At 44.1% G+C, this 27,691-nt stretch overlaps 1 protein-coding gene across 1 annotated transcript in view; it reads right to left on the bottom strand.

Annotated features, from left to right (window-relative positions):
• Nucleotides 1-6,761: 6,761 nt before the first annotated feature.
• The window catches only part of mrps9 (mitochondrial ribosomal protein S9), a 29,537-nt gene continuing 8,607 nt past the window's right edge, over nt 6,762-27,691 (bottom strand). The window contains 9 exon segments of the mRNA XM_034202210.1: nt 6,762-7,158; nt 7,979-8,148; nt 9,258-9,366; nt 10,181-10,349; nt 10,448-10,523; nt 18,947-19,020; nt 19,023-19,034; nt 24,677-24,756; nt 24,836-24,866. Of these exon segments, the coding sequence (XP_034058101.1) occupies nt 7,067-7,158; nt 7,979-8,148; nt 9,258-9,366; nt 10,181-10,349; nt 10,448-10,523; nt 18,947-19,020; nt 19,023-19,034; nt 24,677-24,756; nt 24,836-24,866 (813 nt within the window). The 3' untranslated portion in view covers nt 6,762-7,066.

Below are 27,691 nucleotides of genomic sequence, written 5' to 3'. Positions count from 1 at the left end.
ACAGTTTAACCATGTCCTGGATGTAGGAAGGGCCAGATCCATTCGCAGCATGGTAAGCAAGTACCAGTGTCTTGAAGTGGATTCTAGCAGTTACCGGAAGCCAGTGAAGGCAGCGGAGGAGCGGAGTGGTGTGTGAAAATTTAGGAAGGTTGAAGACCAGACGAGCCGCTGCATTCTGGATGAGCTGCTGATGAGAGGTCGGATGGCACATGCAGGTAGACCAGCCAGGAGGGAGTTGCAGTAGTCTAGGCGTGAGATGACGAGAGCCTGGACCAGAACCTGTGTCACTTTCTGGGTCAGCTGGGGACGTATCTTCCTGATGTTGTAAAGCGTGTATCTGCAGCAACGGGTTGTAGCAGCGATGTTTGCAGTGAAGGACAGGTTGTTATCTAGGATCACACCCAGATTCCTTGCAGTCTGAGTCGGGGAAACAACAGAGGTGCCAATGTTGATTGTCAGGTCAAGAGTGGGACAATCTTTTCCCGGAAGGAAAAGCAGCTCAGTCTTGTCAAGGTTGAGCTTGAGGGTGATGCAGACATCCACTGAGAGATGTCAGCTAGACAAGCAGAGATGCGTGCGACGACCTGGGTCTCTGAGCGGGGAAAGGACAGAATTAATTGGGTGTCATCAGCGTAGCAGTGGTATGAAAAACCATGCGGGCTAATGACTGATCCGAGCGAGTTTGTGTACAAGGAGAAGAGGAGGGGACCAAGAACAGAGCCCTGAGGGACCCCTGTAGTTAATTGACAAGGGTCGGACTCAGACCCTCTCCAAGTTACCTTGTAGGTACGGTCTTTGAGGTATGAGGTGAGGAGGGAAAGTGCAGAGCCTGAAACTCCAAGTTCTTGGAGAGTGCGAAGGAGGATCTGATGGTTCACCGTGTCGAATGCAGCAGACGGGTCCAAAAGGATGATGACAGAGGAGAGGAAGGCTGCTTTAGCAGTGTGCAGTTCCTCAGTGACAGCATGGAGGGCAGTTTCTGTGGAGTGACCTGCCTTGAAACCAGACTGGTGCGGATCCAGAAGGTTATTCTGATGGAGATAACAGGAGAGTTGTTTAAAGACAGCGCGTTCAAGTGTTTTAGACAGGAACGGGAGTAGAGAGACAGGCCTGTAGTTTATAACATCAGACGGGTTGAGAGTGGGTTTCTTTAGGAGAGGGTTTACTCTTGCCTCCTTGAGACTGTTTGGAAAGTGACCAGAAGTTAGAGAAGTGTTGATGAAATGGGAGAGAAACGGTAGAATATCAGGAGCGATAGTCTGAAGGAGGTTTGAAGGGATAGGGTCCAGAGGACAGGTGGTAGGGCGGGCAGAGGTAATGAGGGTAAGAACCTCACTTGGAGAGAGAGGGGAAAAGGAGGTAAGTGTGTTGGTGGAAGGAAGGTCTGGTGACCCAGCGGTGAGTAAAGGTGAGTCAGAAAAAGAAGAGCGAATATCATCAACCTTTTTTTCAAAGTGGGTAACAAAGTCGCTTGACATAAGGGAGGAGGGGGAAGGGGCTTTGGGGGGGTCCAGGAGGGAGGAGAAGATGGAAAATAGTTTTGTAGGATTGGAATAGGAAGATTGGATCTTATCTTGAAAGAAAGTGCTTTTTGCCTGAGAGATCGAAGCAGAGAAAGAGGAGAGGAGAGCCTGATAGGTTAGGAGGTCGTCACGGTGTTTGGATTTCCACCGTTTCCGCTCTGCTGCCCGAAGGACGGTTCTATTAGCACGCAGTGCGTCATTGAAGACATGAGCATGGACAAGTTTTTCCAAATCCTGCTGTGACATTAGTCTTTTAATTCTAGATATGTTCTTTAGGTGATAGTAGGCTGATTTAGTAACTGTTTTAATGTGACTGTTGAAACTCAGGTCAGAGTCCATGACTAGATTTCTGGCTCTTCCTGTTGTTTTGAACATTGCAGACTGAAGCTCAGCGCTAACTTTTATTCATTCTGCCTCCGAAGAAAATTACTTTAGTTATCCAGTTATCTTTATTTATTTGGAGAAAGTTCTGACCCATCCAGTCATTGATTTGTTCAATGCAGTGTTTGAATTGGAGCATAGTCTCCTTGTGAAATGGTTATGTAAATGTGTGTCGTCTGGTATAGCTATCGTAAACTCAACTTTAAATATGACTTTTTTCCAGCTTTTTTAAATTGGGAAAAGATTATTTAAAAAAAAAAACTGGAAAAAAGAATAAAGACACATTTGAAAACATGTGTTTGTATAATACATATACATACATCATATATAATTATCTATGTAAGTAATTCAGTTGTTAAATAAATAAAGCAAAAGTCGAGACAACTTGAAAGGGTATGGCGTTCCACTAAACTTGAAGAATCTCGTTTAATTTGGCATATTACACTCAATGAATGAAAGCACTGCGTAAAGTGAGAGCAGCCTACTACTCTTCATTAATAGATGAGAATAAGAATAATGCAAGATTTCTTTTCAGCACTGTAGCCAGGCTGACAGAGAGCCACAGCTCGATTGAGCCTTCTATTCCCATAGCACTCAGTAGCAATGATTTTATGTGCTTTTTTAACGATAAAATTCTCTTAGAAACAAAATTAATGACCTCTTGCCTTTGACCAGTATAGTGTTATCAACAGCTCCCGGAAACGTAAGTTCTAATATTACACTAGATAGTCAACTAGAATGCTTTTCAGCCATAAACCTTGAACAATTAAATTAAATGATTCTCTCTTCTAAACCATCAACGTGTATCTTAGACCCAATTCCAACTAAGCTGTTGAAGGAAGTTTTTCCATTAATTAGCACTTATTTATTAAATATTATGAATATGTCTTTATTATCAGGCTATGTTCCACAATCATTCAAAGTAGCAGTGATAAAACCGCTTCTTAAAAAGCACAACCTCGATCCAGAGGTTTTAGCCAATTATAGACCTATTTCTAATCTTCCGTTCCTCTCAAAAATTCTTGAGAAAGCGGTCGCAAAACAGTTGTGTGATTACTTAAAAAACAATGATTTATTTGAAGCTTTTCAGTCTGGCTTTAGAACACATCATAGCACAGAGACAGCTCTGGTTAAAGTCACAAATGACATTCTAATAGCCTCTGACAAGGGACGTGTCTCTATTCTTGTTTTGCTCGATCTCAGTGCTGCATTTGATACTATCGACCATGATATCTTATTGCAAAGACTAGAGCACTTAGTTGGCATACAGGGAACTGCTTTGGACTGGTTTAGGTCCTATCTGTCTGAACGCTCTCAGTTTGTACGTGTCAATGATGAATCTTCCACGCAAACCAAAGTTAGCCATGGAGTGCCACAGGGCTCAGTGCTCGGACCTATTTTGTTCACATTATATATGCTTCCGTTAGGCAATATTATAAGGAATCATTCTGTACATTTTCATTGTTATGCGGATGATACTCAACTATATTTATCAATCAGGCCTGATGAAATTAATCATCTAAATAAAATTCAAGACTGCCTTAAGGACTTAAAAACGTGGATGACCTTAAACTTTTTGATGTTAAACACGACCAAAACTGAAGTTATTGTACTTGGCCCGAAGTGGATGGCATTAATTTGGCCTCCAGTGAGACTAAGGAATCTTGGTGTTATATTTGATCAGGATTTATCCTTTAACACCCACATAAAATCAATTTCAAGGACCCCCTACTTCCATCTACGTAACATTGCAAAAATCAGGCATATCTTGCCTCAAAACGATGCAGAGAAACTAGTCCATGCATTTGTTACTTCAAGGCTGGATTATTATAACTCTTTATTATCAGGGTGTACCAAGAAGTCAGTCAAGTCGCTTCAGCTGATTCAAAATGCTGCAGCTCGTGTACTAACCAGAGTTAGGAAAAGGGACCACATTACTCCTGTTCTGGCTGCCTTACACTGGCTCCCTATAGAACACAGGATATCATTTAAAATTCTTCTTCTCGCCTACAAAGCCCTTAATGGGCAGGCGCCATCTTACCTCAAATAACTCATTATACCCTACTGTCCTACTAGGGCATTGCGTTCCAAGAATGCAGGGTTGTTGGTTGTTCCTAGAGTCTCTAAAAGTACAATGGGAGCCAGAGCCTTTTCTTATCAAGCTCCACATTTGTGGAATCAGCTTCCAGTTTGTGTTCGGGCGGCAGACACCCTATCCGTTTTTAAGAGTGCGCTTAAGACCTTCCTTTTTGATAAAGCTTATAGTTAGGGCTGATTAGATTCAGCCCCTAGTTTTGCTGATATAGGCTTAGTTTGTCGGGGGACATCTTACTTCTTCCTTCTCTCTGTCTATACCTGTGTACTCTCATGTTCCGATTAACCCAGCTTCCCCAAATATCTTTCTTTTTGGTGTCTATATACGCCGGGATCCGGAGTCATGGATGATCCTGCGCTCCTCTGTCCTGGATCGCGAGCCCTGGATCTTGAGTCGTGGCTGTGGTCCTGGATCATAGGTCCTGGATGGATATCCTCGTGGATTCATCTTCCTATTATACACACATTACATTACATTACATTACATTACATTGCATTTAGCTGACGCTTTTGTCCAAAGCGACTTACAATAAGTACATTCGACCAGGAAGACACAACCTTGAAGAAAACAGAATCATATAAGTATATCAGGTTTCATAGAGCCAAACATTTCAAGTGCTACTCAACTGGCTTTAGGTAATCCAGTCCTTTATTGGTATAAAAGTGCTTCGTTAATCGTTCTAACGCTCGAAGTGGAGTCGAAAGAGATGAGTTTTCAGTTTGCGCCGGAAGATGTGCAAGCTATCTGCCGTCCTGATGTCAATGGGGAGCTCATTCCACCATCTTGGAGCCAGGATAGCAAACCCACGTGTTTTCGCCGATGGGAACTTGGGTCCCCCTCGCAGCGAGGGCGCAACGAGTCGTTTGGCTGATGCAGAGCGGAGTGCACGCGCTGGGGTGTACGGTTTAACCATGTCCTGGATGTAGGAAGGGCCAGATCCATTCGCAGCACGGTAAGCAAGTACCAGTGTCTTGAAGTGGATTCTAGCAGTTACCGGAAGCCAGTGAAGGGAGCGGAGGAGCGGAGTGGTGTGGGAGAATTTAGGAAGGTTGAAAACCAGACGAGCCGCTGCATTCTGGATGAGCTGCAGAGGTCGGATGGCACATGCAGGTAGACCAGCCAGGAGGGAGTTGCAGTAGTCTAGGCGTGAGATGACGAGAGCCTGGACCAGAACCTGAGTCGCTTTCTGAGTCAGCTGGGGACGTATCTTCCTGATGTTGTAAAGCGTGTATCTGCAGCAGCGGGTTGTAGCAGCGATGTTTGCAGTGAAGGACAGGTTGTTATCTAGGGTCACACCCAGATTCCTTGCAGTCTGAGTCGGGGAAACAACTGAGGTGCCGATGTTGATTGTCAGGTCAAGAGTTGGACAATCTTTTCCCGGGAGGAAGAGCAGCTCAGTCTTGTCAAGGTTGAGCTTGAGGTGGTGAGCAGACATCCACTGAGAGATGTCAGCTAGACAAGCAGAGATGCGTGCGACGACCTGGGTCTCTGAGCGGGGAAAGGACAGAATTAATTGGGTGTCGTCAGCGTAGCAGTGGTAAGAAAAACCATGCGGGCTAATGACTGATCCGAGCGAGTTTGTGTACAAGGAGAAGAGGAGGGGACCAAGAACAGAGCACTGAGGGACCCCCGTAGTTAATTGACAAGGGTCGGACTCAGACCCTCTCCAAGTCACCCTGTAGGTACGGTCTTTCAGGTATGAGGTGAGGAGGGAAAGTGCAGAGCCAGAAACTCCAAGTTTTTGGAGAGTGCGAAGGAGGATCTGATGATTCACCGTGTCGAATGCAGGTCCAACAGGATGATGACAGAGGAGAGGGATGCAGTTTCCAAAACATTTGGACTACCTATGTTGCAAACGTATTATCTTTTCAATTTACACACGGCATCTATTGCACGTCTGTCCGTCCTGGGAGAGGGATCCCTCCTCTGTTGCTCTCCCTGAGGTTTTCTCCCATTTTTTCCTTTAAACTGTGGGTTTTCTCCGGAAGTTTTTCCTTGTACGATGTGAGGGTCTAAGGACAGAGGGTGTCGTATTGTCATACTGATATTCTGTACAAACTGTGAAGTCCACTGAGACAAATGTAACATTTGTGATATTGGGCTATATAAATAAACATTGATTAATTGAAATGAAAATGAGTGAAGTAAAAAGTTTGATATTTCCCTGAGATACAGTTTAGTAGAAGTATAAAGTAAATCAATTAAGTTATTTCTACAACCAAATAAATCCATTTGAAAATATTGTCATGTAAACGTGAGTTTGTCGTTAATAACACGGGATATGTTGCTTCATCATGTTCGTAATAACAAGCACACATTCCTCACATACATAAGACCAAATGGGCATGTGGAATTGTTTAGAAAGCATCTTAAAATGGTTCAACATGCTAATAATTTCAAGCAAAAATAAGAATATAACATGTGTATCTTATGAAAAACCTTATTTATCATTGAATGTATTGATAAACATCTCCATCTTTCTCATATATTCCTGGAGTGTATGACAAAGAGCAGAAACACGCCTGCTCAACATGTGCATTTGCCGCCATCTTGTGGCTGAAACCGGTCATTACACGAAGTGAAAAACATGCAGGTTTAGTTTGGTTAGAAATGTAATAATGCTACCATCAGTTGTTAAAAAAAACCTAGAGGATGATTTTAATTATACAATTCATAATTAAAATAATTTATCAAGCTCAAATTCCCAACATCTGCACATTAGTACAATGTGTAGAAAACACAAGGATTAGACAAATAAGCAGTCTTGTGAACACAAATCATATTTATTGTTTGATTTATTGATAAACAGCACCATCTTTTTCATGTATTCCTTGACAAACACTGCCACCTGGTGTCTGAAGAGGCTCACTGCAGCTGGATGAGTCAAAGCTGCACATTGAAACACAGCCCCCTGAGGGACATTCAGCAGTCTTTGTAAGAGCACAAATGAACGTCTGAAGTGATACAGCCTCTGGGAAGCAGACGAGGAGTTTATCTCTGGAAACAGTAACACCAGAATCAAGTCTGAATGTTGTATATCAGAGTTCAGGGAAGGGGAGTCTCCTGCTCAGCGTTTCTTCCAGGTGAATTTCCTTCGCGCTCCCTCCTGGCCGGGCTTCTTCCTCTCCTTTACTCTGGGGTCCGGTGTCAGCAGACCAGCTAGAAATGAAAAAGAAAACAAATGAAACAGGATGGGGAAAAGGAGGGAATAATAAGACAAGATTGTCAATATGCTCCACTGTCACAATAACTCTATAAAACAAATCACCTCTGGCTGGAAGACAACTAACTTCTCCATGGTGTCTCCTTGGTTACCTGGACTTATAACATTAACACTTGATGTAAATAATATCCTGCTTATATTGTGTTAACAGAAAATTGGCCCTTTAATAATGTCTTTATTTCAGTTTATAGATTTTTTTCTTTTATCTTCACGATCATCTGTAGGTTTTTCTTACTCTCTACTGCTGCTTTATTTCTATTTTTAGATATTTCTATTTTAGAATTGTTTATTTCTACTCTTTTAATTTGTTATTATGTGCAAAGTCTTGTTTTAATGCGGCTGCAACAAAACAAAACCCAAATTGGGATAAATAAAGTACTTATCTTATATATATATATCTTTATCTGAGTAGCTTTTGGAACAATTGGTTTTGATATGTGTGTTTCAATGTTCTGTTGAGCTGCATCTCAGGTGAACTTCAAGGAGTCCAAAAACAGGGACAGGAAACCAATTAGAGTACATTTCAACCACCACTTGACCTACATCGTTTCTGATCCAGGATCTAGTTTAAACATCACCTTTTTACACAAGTATTCACGTGCGTTATTAAAGGTATTTGTGTCAAATTTGATCGGAAAGTCAGTCGAGGTCAAAAACAATCTCTAAAAACACAAGATGGGGAAATAAGAAGAAAATGAGCATAAAGGTTTCAAACTAATCCTGAGAGGGGATTTGAACCAGCGCTTTCCGACCCACCTTGCCTCATGGTCTCCACCTGGCCCTCGGACAGGAAGCCGAGCAGGGCGCGGGACACGGCGAGCCGCAGCGCCCCCGCCTGGCTGGAGCGCCCCCCCCCACTCACAGAGCACTCCAGGTCGAAGCGTCCCAACACGTCCAGGAACTGAAGCGGGAACATCAGCTGCTCTCTACAAATAAAAGAGAGGGAAGGAGGACAACATGACCAGGAGATAATAAAGAAGAGGTGAAAGAATGGGGGGGGGGGGGGGGAGTGTGTGTGTTGAACAGATAGCGGTGTCGGCGGTGCAGGCTTAGCTAATTTAATGTCTGCTTGGATGACTTCTCGACAAGCATAGAGGAAAAGCTTACAATCTCACCTCCACATATTACAGACTTCTGACTCAGCAGGAAAAGGAATGGTGTGTGTGTGTGTGTGTGTGTGTGTGTGTGTGTGTGTGTGTGTGTGTGTGTGTGTGTGTGTGTGTGTGTGTGTGTGTGTGTGTGTAAAGAAAGTGAGTTCTGGATGGCGTCTCTGGCTGAATGGCCCGTGGGTGCTGACAAAGTCAATTGTCACCTCTCTGCTCCGATTACTAGCCCCCTCCTCACCACCGAATCTGGACATTCTCACACACACACACACACACACACACACACACACACACACAAACACACACACACACACACCAGCCTCACACACACTCACTCAACTGTGTAATTAACTCACTACGAGGCGACGCTGCGGAGAGTGAAAAAGCTGCTTTTGAAATGTATTTTAGGGGAGGTCCGAACGTAAAACAGTTTTTAAAAAAAGGTATAAGGACATGATTTTAACAAGATACAGGGATGACATTGTTTAATCATAACTTGGTGTTATTTTATCTTTTCGTACGTGTTGGTCAATAGTAATTTTGTTTATGAATTTGATACTGCTTAAGTTTGTACAGTATCATAATTCTCTTGTGTCATTTCAGGAGGCGTGTGGTGCAGTGGGTTGTGTGTTGGGATCAGGGGGTCACAGGTTCAAACCCCTCTGCAGTCAGCATGTGGTTGTGTCCCTGAGACCCTCACCCCAAAGTGCTCCTGTGGGGATTGTCCACAGTACTGAGTATGGAAGTCTCTTTGGATAAAAGCGTCTAACGAGTGACATGTAAGTAGTGATATATTATTTGTTGTATTATGGTTTTACACGTTCGAAGTGTAAAGAAACCAAATGAAAGATGTTTGAAGGGGAGAAAGTAGATCACGTCTTTAAGGACACAGGAAGTAAGTCAAACGTGTTTCCTCGCAGCTCTCGTACCTGTCCTGCTGAACGGGGAAATAATGAACGTAATCTCGCCCGTTGATCACGATGCGTCCGGAGCCGCTGTCTCGAAGAACCACAGAAGAAGTCGACGTCTTCCTCCGCCCTGAAGAGGCAAAGCACACCTTTACCTGACGTTTCTCATCATATATTATGATACCAAAGAGTGGGAACTGATTGGAAGTGTGTGAGTCTGACATTTATGGAGGTGTTTTACACAAAAGCCTTAGTTTAGGAACCAGGAGGTACTTTAGTGATCCCACATTGGGACGTGTTTGCGTTGCAGCAGCTTCAAACACAACAAAGGCACAGAAGCAGAAACACAAGAATGTGAACATCTCAAAATAGAATGAAAGCAGCATTAAAGTAGAACATGTACAGCAGACTGTGAAGATACTAACTCATCTATACACTTGACAATGAAGCACTCTTGAAAGGCTTCCCTATAATCAGCAGACTCATTCAGTCTTGAGTTTCTCCTCTCATTGGTTTCACTTTAGTTTTTGACATTATTTCCTGATCTGGAACATCTCTCCAGAATATAGAAACCGGTGAAACAGGGAAGGAACAGGGAACAGGGAAGGAACAGGGAACAGGGAAGGAACAGGGAACAGGAAACAGGGAAGGAACAGGGAACAGGGAAGGAACATGCGCACCTTCTTCTATATCCCAAACACTCCCAGAAAGCAGATAGTTGTAAAACCAGCAGAAAACCAGACGTTGATTGGAAGAACATAAAGAAAAAGGAGAACCTATTTGAACAATCAATCCAGATGATTTAGAGTTGGTTTTGATCTCTTTGAGTTATTTTAAAGGTGGACGCGTCACATTACGTACATCCATTTCCCATCAGTTAGTAAGAATGGCACGGTTACACCAAATGTCAAAATCTAATTTAGCAACGTTTTGTGCGTTCCTACCTTCCGAGGTGCTATAGGCCACGCCCCTCTCGTCTCGCTCAATCATGGGCACCGTTTGTTTGCTGGACTGGGCGTCGAGCTCCCTCCGGTAGCTCAGGACGAAGCTCTTCTCTGTGCCGCAGTACGGCAGGGACAGCAGGCGCTCCATCAGCTGGAGGAAGCGGTCGTACTGAAGGAAACCACGTGACACGTTTTAGACTAAGGGAAATAATCCTTACATAGATGTGAGAGACGAGGAGGACGACAGGAAATAAAGAGAGTTCTTACATCCTCAGTGCGCATGCCCTCTCCTAGCAATATATCCAGTTCATCCTTGGTGAGCCACCTGCTTGTGCCGAGTCCACTGATGGAGGAGAACACGGGTCAAACACACAAGAAAAGAGACATGGAGAAGAGGGGACACATGTTGATGAAGAAGAGACATGGAGAAGAGGGGACACATGTTGATGTAGAAGAGACATGAAGAAGAGGGGACACATGTTGATGTAGAAGAGACATGGAGAAGAGGGGACACATGTTGATGTAGAAGAGACATGGAGAAGAGGGGACACATGTTGATGTAGAAGAGACATGGAGAAGAGGGGACACATGTTGATGTAGAAGAGACATGAAGACGAGGGGACACATGTTGATGTAGAAGAGACATGGAAGAAGAGGGGACACATGTTGATGTAGAAGAGACATGAAGAAGAGGGGACACATGTTGATGTAGAAGAGACATGAAGAAGAGGGGGACACACTGTTGATGTAGAAGAGACATGAAGAAGAGGGGGACACATGTTGATGTAGAAGAGACATGAAGAAGAGGGGACACATTTGATGTAGAGGAACCTGAAGAGAGGGTACACATGTTGATGTAGAGACATGAGAGAGGGGACACATGTTGATGTAGAAGAGACCGTGAAGAAGAGGGGACACATGTTGATGTAGAAGAGACATGAAGAAGAGGGGACACATGTTGATGTAGAGGAGACATGGAGAAGAGGGGACACATGTTGATGTAGAAGAGACATGAAGAAGAGGGGACACATGTTGATGTAGAAGAGACGTGAAGAAGAGGGGACACATGTTGATGTAGAAGAGACATGAAGAAGAGGGGACACATGTTGATGTAGAGGAGACATGAAGAAGAGGGGACACATGTTGATGTAGAAGAGACATGAAGAAGAGGGGACACATGTTGATGTAGAAGAGACGTGAAGAAGAGGGGACACATGTTGATGTAGAGGAGACATGAAGAAGAGGGGACACATGTTGATGTAGAAGAGACATGAAGAAGAGGGGACACATGTTGATGTAGAAGAGACATGAAGAGGAGGGGACACATGATGATGTAGAAGAGACATGAAGAAGAGGGGACACATGTTGATGTAGAGGAGACATGAAGAAGAGGGGACACATGTTGATGTAGAAGAGACATGAAGAAGAGGGGACACATGTTGATGTAGAAGAGACATGAAGGAGAGGGGACACATGGTGATGTAGAAGAGACATGAAGAAGAGGGGACACATGTTGATGTAGAAGAGACATGGAGAAGAGGGGACACATGTTTGATGTAGAAGAGACATGGAGAAGAGGGGACACATGTTGATGTAGAAGAGACATGGAGAAGAGGGGACACATGTTTGATGTAGAAGAGACATGGAGAAGAGGGGACACATGTTGATAGTAGAAGAGACATGAAGAAGAGGGGACACATGTTGATGTAGAAGAGACATGAAGAAGAGGGGACCACATGTTGATGTAGAAGAGACATGAAGAAGAGGGGACACATGTTGATGTAGAAGAGACATGAAGAAGAGGGGACACATGTTGATGAAGAAGAGACATGAAGAAGAGGGGACCCCATGTTGATGTAGAAGAGACATGGAGAAGAGGGGACACATGTTGATGTAGAAGAGACATGAAGAAGAGGGGGACACATGTTGATGTAGAAGAGGACATGAAGAAGAAGGGGACACATGTTGATGTAGAAGAGACATGAAGAAGAGGGGACACATGTTGATGTAGAAGAGACATGAAGAAGAGGGGACACCTGTTGATGGGAGAAAGAGACATGAAGAAAGAGGGGACACATGTTGATGTAGAAGCGACATGGAGAAGAGGTGGACACATGTTGATGTAGAAGAGACACGAAGAAGAGGGGACACATGTTGATGTAGAAGAGACAATGGAGAAGAGGGGACACTGTTGATGTAGAAGAGACATGAAGGAGAGGGGACACATGTTGATGTAGAAGAGACATGAGGAGAGGGGGACACATGGTTGATGTAGGAGAGAATGAAGAAGAGGGGACACATGTTGATGTGGAGAGACATGAAGGAGAGGGGACACATGTTTGATGTAGGAGAGACATGAAGGAGAGGGGACACATGTTGATGTAGAAGAGACATGAAGGAGAGGGGACACATGTTGATGTAGAGGAGACATGAAGAAGAGGGGACACATGTTGATGTAGAAGAGACATGAAGAAGAGGGGACACATGTTGATGTAGAGGACACATGTTGATGTAGAGGACACATGTTGATGTAGAAGAGACATGAAGAAGAGGGGACACATGTTGATGTAGAAGAGACATGGAGAAGAGGGGACACATGTTGATGTAGAAGAGACACGAAGAAGAGGGGACACATGTTGATGTAGAAGAGACATGGAGAAGAGGGGACACATGATGATGTAGAAGAGACATGAAGGAGAGGGACACATGTTGATGTAGAAGAGACATGAAGAAGAGGGGACACGTGTTGATGTAGAAGGACATGAAGAAGAGGGACACATGTTGATGTAGAGGAGACATGAATGAAGAAGAGGGGACACATGTTGATGTAGAAGAGACATGGAGAAGAGGGAACATGTTGATGTAGAGGAGACATGAGAAGAGGGGAACATGTTGATTTAGAAGAGCATGGAGAAGGGGACATATGTTGATGTAGAAAGAGACATGAAGAAGAGGGGACACATGTTTGATGTAGAAAGAGAGAGACATGAAGAAGAGGGGACACATGTTGATGAGAAGAGACATGGAGAAGAGGGGACACATGTTGATGTAGAAGAGACATGAAGAAGAGGGACACATGTTGATGTAGAAGAGACATGGAGAAAGAGGGACATGTTGATGTAGAAGAGACATGAAGAAGAGGGGACACATGTTGATGTAGAAGAGACATGAAGAAGAGGGGACACATGTTTGATGTAGAAGACACATGGAGAAGAGGGGACACATGTTGATGTAGAAGAGACATGAAGAAGAGGGGACACATGTTTGATGTAGAAGAGACATGGAGAAGAGGGGACACATGTTGATGTAGAGGAGACATGAAGAAGAGGGGACACATGTTGATGTAGAAGAGACATGAAGAAGAGGGGACACATGTTGATGTAGAAGAGACATGGAGAAGAGGGGACACATGTTTGATGTAGAAGAGACATGAAGAAGAGGGGACACATGTTGATGTAGAAGAGACATGAAGAAGAGGGGACACATGTTGATGTAGAAGAGACATGGAGAAGAGGGGACACATGTTGATGTAGAAGAGACATGAAGAAGAGGGGACACATGTTGATGTAGAAGAGACATGAAGAAGAGGGGACACATGTTTGATGTAGAAGAGACATGGAGAAGAGGGGACACATGTTGATGTAGAAGAGACATGAAGAAGAGGGGACACATGTTGATGTAGAAGAGACATGGAGAAGAGGGGACACATGTTTGATGTAGAAGAGACATGAAGAAGAAGAGGGGACACATGTTGATGTAGAAGAGACATGGAGAAGAGGGGACACATGTTGATGTAGAAGAGACATATGAAGAAGAGGGGACACATGTTGATGTAGAAGAGACATGAGAAGAGGGGACACATGTTTGATGTAGAAGAGACATGAGAAGAGGGGACACATGTTGATGTAGAAGAGACATGGAGAAGAGGGGACACATTTGATGTAGAAGAGACATGAAGAAGAGGGGACACATGTTGATGTAGAAGAGACATGGAGAAGAGGGGACACATGTTGATGTAGAAGAGACATGAAGAAGAGGGGACACATGTTTGATGTAGAAGAGACATGAAGAAGAGGGGACACATGTTTGATGTAGAAGAGACATGGAGAAGAGGGGACACATGTTGATGTAGAAGAGACATGAAGAAGAGGGGACACAGTTTGATGTAGAAGAGACATGGAGAAGAGGGGACACATGTTGATGTAGAAGAGACATGAAGAAGAGGGGACACATGTTGATGTAGAAGAGACATGGAGAAGAGGGGACACATTTGAGTAGAAGAGACATGAAGAAGAGGGGACACATTTGATGTAGAAGAGACATGGAGAAGAGGGGACACATGTTTGATGTAGAGAGACATGAAGAAGAGGGGACACATGTTTGATGTAGAAGAGACATGAAGAAGAGGGGACACATGTTGATGTAGAAGAGACATGAAGAAGAGGGGACACATGTTGATGTAGAAGAGACATGGAGAAGAGGGGACACATGTTGATGTAGAAGAGACATGAAGAAGAGGGGACACATGTTTGATGTAGAAGAGACATGAAGAAGAGGGGACACATGTTTGATGTAGAAGAGACATGGAGAAGAGGGGACACATGTTGATTTAGAAGAGACATGAAGAAGAGGGGACACATGTTTGATGTAGAAGAGACATGGAGAAGAGGGGACACATGTTGATGTAGAAGAGACATGAAGAAGAGGGGACACATGTTGATGTAGAAGAGACATGAAGAAGAGGGGACACATGTTGATGTAGAAGAGACATGGAGAAGAGGGGACACATGTTGATTTAGAAGAGACATGAAGAAGAGGGGACACATGTTTGATGTAGAAGAGACATGGAGAAGAGGGGGACACATGTTGATGTAGAAGAGACATGAAGAAGAGGGGACACATGTTGATGTAGAAGAGACATGAAGAAGAGGGGACACATGTTTGATGTAGAAGAGACATGGAGAAGAGGGGACACATGTTGATTTAGAAGAGACATGAAGAAGAGGGGACACATGTTTGATGTAGAAGAGACATGGAGAAGAGGGGACACATGTTGATTTAGAGAGACATGAAGAAGAGGGGACACATGTTGATGTAGAAGAGACATGGAGAAGAGGGGACACATGTTGATTAGAAGAGAGCATGGAAGAAGAGGGGACACATGTTGATTGTAAGAAGAAGACATGAAAGAAGAGGGGACACATGTTGATGTAGAAGAGACATGAAGAAGAGGGGACACATGTTGATGTAGAAGAGACATGAAGAAGAGGGGGACACAGTTGATGTAGAAGAGACATGAAGAAGAGGGGACACATGTTTGATGTAGAAGAGACATGGAGAAGAGGGGACACATGTTGATGTAGAAGAGACATGAAGAAGAGGGGACCATGTTGATGTAGAAGAGCATGGAGAAGAGGGGACACATGTTGATGTAGAGAAGAGACATGGAGAAGAGAGAGGGGACCACATGTTGATGTAGAAGAGACATGAAGAGAGGGGACACATGTTGATGTCGGAAGAGACCTGAAGAAGAGGGGACACATGTTTGATGTAGGAGAGACATGAAGGAAGAGGGGACACATGTTGATGTAGGAAGAGACATGAGAGGAAGAGGGGACACATGTTGATGTAGAAGAGACATGAAGGAGAGGGGACACATGTTGATGTAGCAGGAGACATGAAGAAGAGGGGACACATGTTGATGTAGAAGAGACATGAGAAGAGGGGACACATGTGATGTAGAGGAGACATGAATTGAATGTAGAGGGACACATGTTGATGTAAGAAGAGACATGAAGAAGAGGGGACACATGTTGATGTAGAAGAGACATGGAGAAGAGGGGACACATGTTGATGTAAGAAGAGACGGACATGAAGAAGAGGGGACACATGTTGATGTAGAAGAGACATGGAAGAAGAGGGGACACATGATGATGTAGAAGAGACATGAGGAGAGGGGACACATGTTGATGTAGAAGAGACATGAAGAAGAGGGGACACATGTTGATGTAGAGAGACATGAAGAAGAGGGGAAACTGTTGATTGTAGAGGAGACATGAAGAGAGGGGACACATGTTGATGTAGAAGAGACCTGAAGAAGAGGGGACACATGTTGATGTAGAGGAGACATGAAGAAGAGGGGACACATGTTGATGTAGAAGAGACATGAGAAGAGGGGACACATGTTGATGTAGAAGAGACAGGAGAAGAATAGAAGAGGGGACCACATGTTGATGTAGACGAGACATGAAGAAGAGGGGACACATGTTGATGTAGAAGAGACATGAAGAAGAGGGGACGACAATGTTTGATGTAGAAGAGACATGAGAAGAGGGGACAAGCATGTTGATGTCGAATAGACATGAAGAAAGAGGGGACCACATGTTTGATGTAGAAGAGACTGAGAGAAGAGGGGACACATGTTGATGTAGAAGAGACATGAAGAAGAGGGGACACATGTTGATGTAGAAGAGACATGAAGAAGAGGGGACACAATGTTGATGTAGAGAGACATGGAGAAGAGGGGACCATGTTTGATGTAGAAGAGACATGAAGAAGAGGGGACACATGTTGATTAGAAGAGACATGAAGAAGAGGGGAACATGTGATGTAGAGAGAGACATGGAGAAGAGGGGAACACATGTTGATGTAGAAAGAGACATGAAGAAGAGGGGACACATGTTGATGTAGAAGAGACATGGAAGAAGAGGGGACACATGTTTGATGTAGAAGGACACATGTTTGATGTAGAGAGACATAGAAGAAGAGGGGACACATGTTTGATTTAGAAGAGACATGAAGAAGAGGGGACACATTTGATGTAGAAGAGACATGGAGAAGAGGGGACACATGTTGATGTAGAAGAGACATGAAGAAGAGGGGACACATGTTGATGTAGAAGAGACATGGAGAAGAGGGGACACATGTTGATTTAGAAGAGACATGAAGAAGAGGGGACACATGTTGATGTAGAAGAGACATGGAGAAGAGGGGACACATGTTGATGTAGAAGAGACATGAAGAAGAGGGGACACATGTTGATGTAGAAGAGACATGAGAAGAGGGGACACATGTTTGATGTAGAAGAGACATGGAGAAGAGGGGACACATGTTGATGTAGAAGAGACATGAAGAAGAGGGGACACATGTTGATGTAGAAGAGACATGGAGAAGAGGGGACACATGTTGATGTAGAAGAGACATGGAGAAGAGGGGACACATGTTTGATGTAGAAGAGACATGAAGAAGAGGGGACACATGTTGATGTAGAAGAGACATGGAGAAGAGGGGACAATGTTTGATGTAGAAGAGAACATGAAGAAGAGGGGACACATGTTGATGTAGAAGAGACATGAAGAAGAGGGGACACATGTTTGATGTAGAAGAGAACATGGAGAAGAGGGGACACATGTTGATGTAGAAGAGACATGGAGAAGAGGGGGACACATGTTTGATGTAGAAGAGACATGAAGAAGAGGGGACACATGTTGATGTAGAAGAGACATGGAGAAGAGGGGACACATGTTGATGTAGAAGAGACATGAGAAGAGGGGGACACATGTTTGATGTAGAAGAGACATGAAGAGAGGGGACACATGTTTGATGTAGAAGAGACATGGAGAAGAGGGGACACATGTTGATGTAGAAGAGACATGAAGAAGAGGGACACATGTTTGATGTAGAAGAGACATGGAGAAGAGGGGACACATGTTGATGTAGAAGAGACATGAAGAAGAGGGGACACATGTTGATGTAGAAGAGACATGAAGAAGAGGGGACACATGTTTGATGTAGAAGAGACATGGAGAAGAGGGGACACATGTTTGATGTAGAAGAGACATGAAGAAGAGGGGACACATGTTTGATGTAGAAGAGACATGAAGAAGAGGGGACACATGTTGATGTAGAAGAGACATGAAGAAGAGGGGACACATGTTTGATGTAGAAGAGACATGGAGAGAAGGGGACACATGTTGATGTAGAAGGACATGAAGAAGAGGGGACACATGTTTGATGTAGAAGAGACATGAAGAAGAGGGGACACATGTTTGATGTAGAAGAGACATGGAGAAGAGGGGACACATGTTGATTTAGAAGAGACATGAAGAACAGAGGGACACATGTTTGATGTAGAAGAGGACATGGAGAAGAGGGGACACATGTTGATGTAGAAGAGACATGAAGAAGAGGGGACACATGTTGATGTAGAAGAGGACATGAAGAAGAGGGGACACATGTTTGATGTAGAAGAGACAGGGAGAAGAGGGGACACATGTTGATTAGAAGAGACATGAAGAGAGGGGAAACATGTTGATGTAGAAGAGGACATGGAGAAGAGGGGACACATGTGATGTAGAAGAGACATGAAGAAGAGGGGACACATGTTTGATGTAGAAGAGACATGAAGAAGAGGGACACATGTCTTGATGTAGAAGAGACATGGAGAAGAGGAGGACACATGTTGAGTTAGGAAGAGACATGAAGACGAGGGGACACATGTTGATGTAGAAGGACATGGAGAAGAGGGGACACATGTTTGATTTAGAAGAGACATGAAGAAGAGGGCGACACATGTTGATGTTTAGAAGAGACGTGAAGAAGAGGAGAGACATGGAGAAGAGGATTTTGCATAATAGGTGACCTTTAAACTAAATAAAACATCCTGAAAGAACTGAATAGGATGATAGCCAGTAGACACAACAGCTCTGAGGAGTTCACTAAAATACCAAACTATTTTTATATTCTTAAAAAAAAAATGGAACTTACATGGGCTCGCCCTCATTGGAGAAGAGTCCTTTTTGTCTCAGTCGATCTTGGTGCTTCTCTACCATCCAGGATTTTTGCCGTATATGTCCTGTAACACACCATCACGATGACACATTTCACAACACATTGATACACGGAATATTACAGCATCTTGGTAGAAATCCTCTGTTCTTTCTGAAACTTGAGAAGTAACATACTCTTAGAGCAGGGGTGCCCAATACGTCGATCGCAAAGGTAGTGTGGGTAGATCGCATTGGCATAAAAAAAAAAGAAGATTTAAATACAAAAAAAAAAGTTAGCTCATCCTTACTATGGCATTTGCCACTTGATTGACGTACAGGTAAGCCAGTCTGAGATCTCACATTTTATAAGACGCAGTTCACCACGCATGCACGGTCAACTGCGCCAGCTGCAAATCACTGGCGAGCTGATTACCTAGTTAGCCTTCCAATTTATACAATTCTACTAAAGAAAGGGTATAAGGGGGCCCCACCTCCTCATCTGAAGAAGGCAAGGCAAGTTTATTTATATAGCACTTTTCAACACAAGGCAATTCAAAGTGCTTTACAAAAAATGAAAGACATTAAGAAAATGGCATTTAAAATCAGTCATTAAAAAGAAAAGCTAATAAAATAAACATTAAAAGAAAAATACATGGATAAAAGTTACAGTAATAAAAGTTACAGTGCAGTTTAAGATATGAATAGTTCAATTAAAAGCAGCGACAAAAAGAAAAGTCTTCAGCCTGGATTTAAAAGTAGTCAGAGTTGCAGCGGACCTGCAGGTTTCTGGGAGTTTGTTCCAGATATTTGGAGCATAATAACTGAACGCTGCTTTACCATGTTTAGTCTGACTCTGGGGACAGAAAGCTGACCAGTCCCTGAAGACCTGAGAGATCTGGATGGTTCATAATTTAGCAGGAGGTCAGAAATGTATTTTGGGCCTAAACCATTCAGTGCTTTATAAACCAGCAGCAGTATTTTGAAATCTATTCTTTGACACACAGGAAGCCAGTGTAAAGACTTCAGAACATGAGTGAGTGATCCACTTTCTTAGTGTCAGTGAGGACTCGAGCAGCGGCGTTCTGAATTAGCTGCAGCTTTCTAATAGATTTTTTAGTGAGACCTGTGAAGACACCATTGCAGTAGTCGAGTCTACTGAAGATAAAAGCATGGACAGTTTTTCCAAATCCTGCTGTGACATTAGTCTTTTAATCCTAGATATATTCTTTAGGTGATAGTAGGCTGATTTAGTAACAGTTTTAATGTGACTGTTGAAACTCAGGTCAGAGTCCATGACTACACCTAGATTTCTGGCTTTATCTGTTGTTTTGAACATTGCACATGAAGCTCAGTGCTAACTTTTATACGTTCTGCGTTACGTTTTATAAGAAGCACAATAAGTGGAAAGCACGCCACTGTTTCTCCGCCGCTTCGAGGTTCCGGTGCGTGTTTGCATGTGTTTTTTTTATTAAACTTTTCAAGGTGGGGGTGGGTGGTGGTGATGGTTTGTTCTAAAACATTGAAAATGGATGAAGATCATTGGTCTCATTGTGCCTGTGGAAGAAAAATGCAGAATGCTCTTCCCAACGTTTAAGAGATTTTGTTCTAGACACAGAACGGGTTAAGGCCCTGACACACCAAACTGACACCAAAGAACACGTCCCGACTGGAACACCCCGCAAAGACTTCAGCCGACGGCCAAGTAGCACGTACGAACTGCGCATGCGTGAGTGGCAATAACTCTCCTTACCAGCAGGCGGCGGTAGTGTGTATTCGTCATTCAAAAGAGGCAACCAACCGGAAGACAGACTGCGTGATACACCGAGAGAAGAAGAACAGACTGCGTGATATAAACAAACAACAAATAGCATGTGCGTTGGTCCTTCGGTTTCTTCATTCCAGATCGCCATGATGAAAAATAAACTCTTGCGTCCAGGTGAGATGAAAATGAAAAAGAATAGCCATCTGTGGTGTGCCTTCTTAATCGTTTGTTTTGGTCCCTCACTTCCGCTTTCGCTTCTCATGCACTGATTCGCTAAGCTGAACAGCCAATCAGAGTGATTTCTTTGGCCGACGACCTTTAGCCAACATGTCGAATCGGCGGCGGGAGGTGTCGGCATGGCCGAAAATACACAACGGGGCGGGACACACCAACCTGAGTAGGGCGACAGGAACGCTCATTGAGCGGCCAGACAATCTATCGACGGCCAAAATCGGGTTGGTGCGTCCGGCCCTTAGGGTTAGGGGTTGTATAGAATGAGTGTCCCTGGTTGGGGTTAGGGGTTGTATAGAATTGAGTGTCCCTGGTTGGGGTTAGGGGTTGTATAGAATTGAGTGTCCCTGGTTGGGGTTAGGGTTAGGGGTTGTATAGAATTGAGTGTCCCTGGTTGGGGTTAGGGGTTGTACTAGAATTGAGTGTCCCTGGTTGGGGTTAGGGGTCTGTATAGAATTGAGTGTCCCTGGTTGGGTTAGGGGTTGTATAGAATTGAGTGTCCCTCGGTTGGGGTTAGGGTTGTATAGAATTGAGTGTCCCCTGGTTGGGGTTAGGGGTTGTATAGAATTGAGTGTCCCTGGTTGGGGTTAGGGGTTGTATAGAATTGAGTGTCCCTGGTTAGGGTTAGGGGTTGTATAGAATTGAGTGTCCCTGGTTGGGGTTAGGGGTTGTATAGAATTGAGTGTCCCTGGTTAGGGTTAGGGGTTGTATAGAATTGAGTGTCCCTGGTTGGGGGTTAGGGGTTGTATAGAATTGAGTGTCCCTGGTTAGGGTTAGGGGTTGTATAGAATTGAGTGTCCCTGGTTAGGGTTAGGGGTTGTATAGAATTGAGTGTCCCTGGTTAGGGGTTGTATAAAATTGAGTGTCCCTGGTTAGGGTTAGGGGTTGTATAGAATTGAGTGTCCCTGGTTAGGGTTAGGGGTTGTATAGAATTGAGTGTCCCTGGTTAGGGGTTGTATAGAATTGAGTGTCCCTGGTTAGGGTTAGGGGTTGTATAGAATTGAGTGTCCCCTGGTTAGGTTAGGGGTTGTATAGAATTGAGTGTCCCTGGTTAGGGTTAGGGGTTGTATAGAATTGAGTGTCCCTGGTTAGGGTTAGGGGTTGTATAGAATTGAGTGTCCCTGGTTAGGGTTAGGGGTTGTATAGAATTGAGTGTCCCTGGTTAGGGTTAGGGGTTGTATAGAATTGAGTGTCCCTGGTTAGGGGTTGTATAAATTGAGTGTCCCTGGTTAGGGTTAGGGGTTGTATAGAATTGAGTGTCCCTGGTTAGGGTTAAGGGGTTGTATAGAATTGAGTGTCCCTGGTTGGTTAGAATGAGGTCTTAGGTTGTTATAGAATTGAGTGTCCCCTGGTTAGGGTTAGGGGTTGTATAGAATTGAGTGTCCCTGGTTAGGGTTAGGGGTTGTATAGAATTGAGTGTCCCTGGTTAGGGTTAGGGGTTGTATAGAATTGAGTGTCCCTGAAGCTGAGGACACAATAATAAAAACCCATCATGTGTTAACTTTAGTGTAGAATGGGAGGATACTCAATGAGAGGACAGTTCTAGGGGAGTGTGTCACAGACAGACAGATGGAGGAGGGGGGGGGGACGTCACCGGTCACGTCCCCGAGGCAGAGAAACCCCCCCCCCACCTCAGCCCCCGGAGCCTGGGTGAGAACTCATTTCCCCGTCAATTATTCAGCAGCTGTTTGTTTAATGCCTTCTTGATAGAGTGTACCTAATCCGCTGCCACTCTGACCAGGAGGAGGAACAAAGCAAACATTGAGCAAGAAACTGCTTTAGGTGGAAAAAGTATCAAAGAAAATGTTATATATATATTATATTGGCTGCATGAAAGAGGAGGGGGCCAGTATGTAGATACATTTTAGTGGGTTTGGGTTATTCAAGGCCTACGTTTTTTTTTGTTTCTTTTGTACATTTAAATTTGTTGTAAATACTTTCTTTATTCTTTAGTAAATATCTTTATTGATTTTCTCCCTTTTCTTTACTCTTTCTCAATGTTAAATCTTTTTTTGTAATATATATTTTATTTTAATTGTTATATTTTCTTATGTTGTTTATATTTGCACCTCCATACACCAAAGCAACATTCCTTGTATGTGTAAACGTACCTGGACATTCAGATTCAGATTCTTTAAAAGATAGAATATCTACTCTTGCTTTACACGCTATTTTCCAGAAACACTCCAGAGGTGTGTGTGGGGATTGGACACAAGATGGGAAAGGAGGAGAAACAGGAAGAGGAAAGGTGGAGGAAGAAGAGAGGGGAAACACAAACAGGAAGTGAGCCTGTAATGGTGCAGACAAGCTCCCAGACATGGCTGACACACCTATTTAAACCCACAGCAGGGGGTGAAGAGAAGGCTCAATGGTGTGTGTGTGTGTGTGTGTTTCAGAGATCACACCTCACTCTCTGTTTAAGACACAGACACGCGCCTCAGTTCTGTGAAACGTCTTTGAACAAGGTCAGCGGCAGACGGGAAGAGAACAGTTGAGTGTGTGAAAATAACAAAAGGTGGAGGAAGATGGAGGGCTGTTCAGAGGTGAGGAGCAGTCACACCCCCCCCCCCCCCCCTCTTTCTTTCCCCCTAAATCCCCATGGAGGAGTTGCTCCCCGCGGCGGGACAAAAGCCTGACAACCAGACGTGCCACACCTCAGATTAGATTCTGAACACGGACTCAAAAACACTCTGCACACTGCATGTTATTTATTTTTACAACACTTATGGAGATTTAGAAATCTGGAAAAAATACTATCAATCTTTCATATTTTCCTTTTTTTAATAGCTTAATTGAATGCCATTGGCGGATATCAGTGATAAGTGATACTTTGGGGGTTTTGGCGCCCCCTGTTGGTTATTTTCAGATTTTTTTCTTCTTCAAATAATTATACAAAAATAAATGTTATCCGCTATCCCCATCTTATTTATTTCACCCATCTTTCACCAGTCTTGCTTAGTAAGAATCTCATTTTGTTTTGTCCGTTTGGCAGATTTCTAGATATAAAAAATCACGGGCTGTCAGATTTTAACATCTGTTTCTTGGCTCTTCCATTTGATTGCCTTCCGATGCACAAAAGAGGGAATATGTTATTTAATCGTGCAGTAGAAAGGAATGCATGGCATGACAGCACCTTCATTTAAAAATGTAAACAGTCCAAGTATTGGTAAATGCTAAAAGAACTGTCATTAGAGGAAATAACCTATTCAATTAAAGGAAAACAAGACTATTTAAAAAGCATGAGAAGGATGGAAGCCTTTCATATCTGCCTACATGTTTGTATGTTTGCTCACATAGCCTAGCCACATGTTTGTGTAGTTAATTTAATGCACTTCATTTTGTTATGTCTTCTGGATGTTTGTCTACTTTCTCATATATTGTCTATATATGCTAAAAACATGCAACTGATCAGTGTAAAAAAAAAAGTTTCATTATCGGTTGATATATTGTTATAAGATCATTTCTTTGCCCAATTACAGAGTATCCGTGGGGCTAAAGTAACAACAATCATGGGCATTTGGGTTTGGACATCTCGATTAGCTCCAAAATATTGGTTATGAATGATTTTAAAACAAACTATTTCAGCTCCCCCTCCCTCCCGTAGATCCAGGTACTCTTCAGTCCCCCCTCCCTCTATTCAGCTCTGAGAAAAGAGAGGACCCGAGGGTGCAGGTGAGGAAGAACTAGCTGGATGAAGATGTACCTCACCCTCACATAAAACCTGACAGTACTCACATGCATCAGGGAGTAGTAGGCCTGTTTGCCGGTGTAGAACAGGAAGTGGAACGGCCGTCCGTCCTCCCCCCACTGCACAGCTTCAATACAAGACAGACAAGCAGTTAGAATGTATACAAACATTCATATTAGAAAAGAAAGAAATGACAGTTAACATACCTTTCTGCCTGGGGAAGATTTCCTCTGGATGCTGGAAATAAAGCGGGAGATATTGTGTCATATTGTGGAGACTTAAAACACACGTTTGTTTGGTACAGACCCTCTTATGAATAAAAAATGATCAATCCCAACAATATAGTTATTCATTATGCAATTACAATATCAGTCAAAAATAATCAGTTACTTCTTTTGGCCAAGTCGTGCAGCCATACTAAATATATGATACCATTACGTTATAAATTGTATTCAATTAAAGGTCCCCTATTATACTGTTTTTCGTCAATATATTACAGGTCTCAGATACATACAGAACCTGTCTCTGAAGTGTCTGAAACACCAAACAGATCATTGCAGCATCCCATAATCCCCTCTGTTTCAGCCCTGTTTCCAAAGTGCTGATTCTATAGAGGTTTCTCAATTCTTAAATGTCCCCTCCTCGACTCCTATCCTCGACTCCTATCCTCGAGATTTAGTCCCGCCCGCAGGAGATGCGAGCGGAGGAGCCGAGAAGGGGAGCCGAGGAGAGAGGAGGGGAAGCAGCAGGCGGTTAGAGAAATGAGAACTCCTCTTCTCTGAGCGGTCATTTTAAAGAGACGTCCATTAATGATGACAGAGACTGGATATATCCCCCCCCCTCTCTCTGGTCGCTGAAATGGGGAATTGAAATTACGGGCCAAAAGTTGTATTTACAAGTATTAAAAGTAAGCAGAGGACACCAGACCAACTGAGACCCGTCTGTCCGCTGCATCTACGCACTGTACCACACACACACCTACACACTGTACCACACACACACCTACACACTGTACCACACAACCACAGGCACACGACCACACTGTACCACACACACACCTACACACTGTACCACACACACCTACACACTGTTACCACCAAACACACCCTACACACTGTAACACACAACACACCTACACACTGTACCACACACACACCCGTACCACAACACACACCGTACACACTACCACACCACCCTACACACTGTACCACACACCTACACACTGTACCACACACACACCTACACACTGTACCACACACACACCTACACAACTGTACCACACACACACCTACACCTGTACCAACACACCACACCTACACACTGTACCACACACACAGCACACCTTACACACTGTAACACACACACCACCTACACACTGTACCACACACACACACCTACACACTGTACCACACACACACACCTACACACTGTACCACCTACACACTGTACCACACACACACACCTACACACTGTACCACACACACACCTACAACACTGTACCACACACACACCTACACACTGTACCACACACACACATCACCTACACACTGTACCACACACACACACACACTTTACCACACACACACCTACACACTGTACCACACACACACACCTACACACTGTCCACACACACACACCTACACACTGTACCACACACACACACCTACACACTGTACCACACACACCTACGCACTGTACCACACACACCGTACCACACACACACCTACGCACCGTACCACACACACACCTACACACTGTACCACACACACACACCTACGCACTGTACCACACACACACCTACGCACTGTACCACACACACACCTACGCACTGTACCACACACACACCTACGCACTGTACCACACACACACCTACGCACTGTACCACACACACACCTACACACCGTACCACACACACACCCTACACACTGTACCACCACAAACACCTACACACTGTACCACACACACACCTACACACTGTACCACACACACCTACACACTGTACCACACACACACATCTACACACTGTACGTCACACACACCTACACACTGTACCACACACACACACTGTACCACACACACACACCCCTACACACTGTACCACACCACCACCTACACACTGTACCACACACACACTACCACACTGTACGTCACACACCACCTACACACTGTACCACACACACCTACACACTGTACCACACACACACACCTACACACTGTACCACACACACACCTACACACTGTACCACACACACACCTACACACTGTACCACACACACCTACACACTGTACCACACACACCTACACACTGTACCACACACACACCTACACACTGTACCACAGACACACACCTACACACTGTACCACACACACCTACACACTGTACCACACACACCCTACACACTGTACCACACACACACCTACACACTGTACCACACACACACCTACACACTGTACCACACACACACACTACACTGTACCACACACACCTACACACTGTACCACACACACACACCTACACACTGTACCACACACACACACCTACACACTGTACCACACACACACCTACACACTGTACCACACACACCTACACACTGTACCACACACACACACACTGTACACAGACACACACCTACACACTGTAACCACACACCTACACACTGTACCACACACACACCTACACACTGTACCACACCCACCTACACACTGTACCACACACACTACACACTGTACCACACACCCTACACACTGTACCACACACACCTACACACTGTACCACACACACCTACACACTGTACCACACACACACCACACACACCTACACACGTACCACACACACACCTACACACTGTACCACACACACCTACACACTGTACCACAGACACACACACTACACCTGTACCACACACACACTGTACCACACACACACCTACCCACTGTACCACACACACACCTACACACTGTACCACACCACACCTACACACTGTACCAACACACACACACCTACCACTGTACCACACACACACCTACACACTGTACCACACACACACACCTACACACTGTAC

Source organism: Gymnodraco acuticeps, unplaced genomic scaffold (assembly GCF_902827175.1).
Source record: "Gymnodraco acuticeps unplaced genomic scaffold, fGymAcu1.1, whole genome shotgun sequence".
NCBI classification, from domain to species: domain Eukaryota; kingdom Metazoa; phylum Chordata; class Actinopteri; order Perciformes; family Bathydraconidae; genus Gymnodraco; species Gymnodraco acuticeps.
This window is presented reverse-complemented; position numbering and strand designations above follow the sequence as displayed.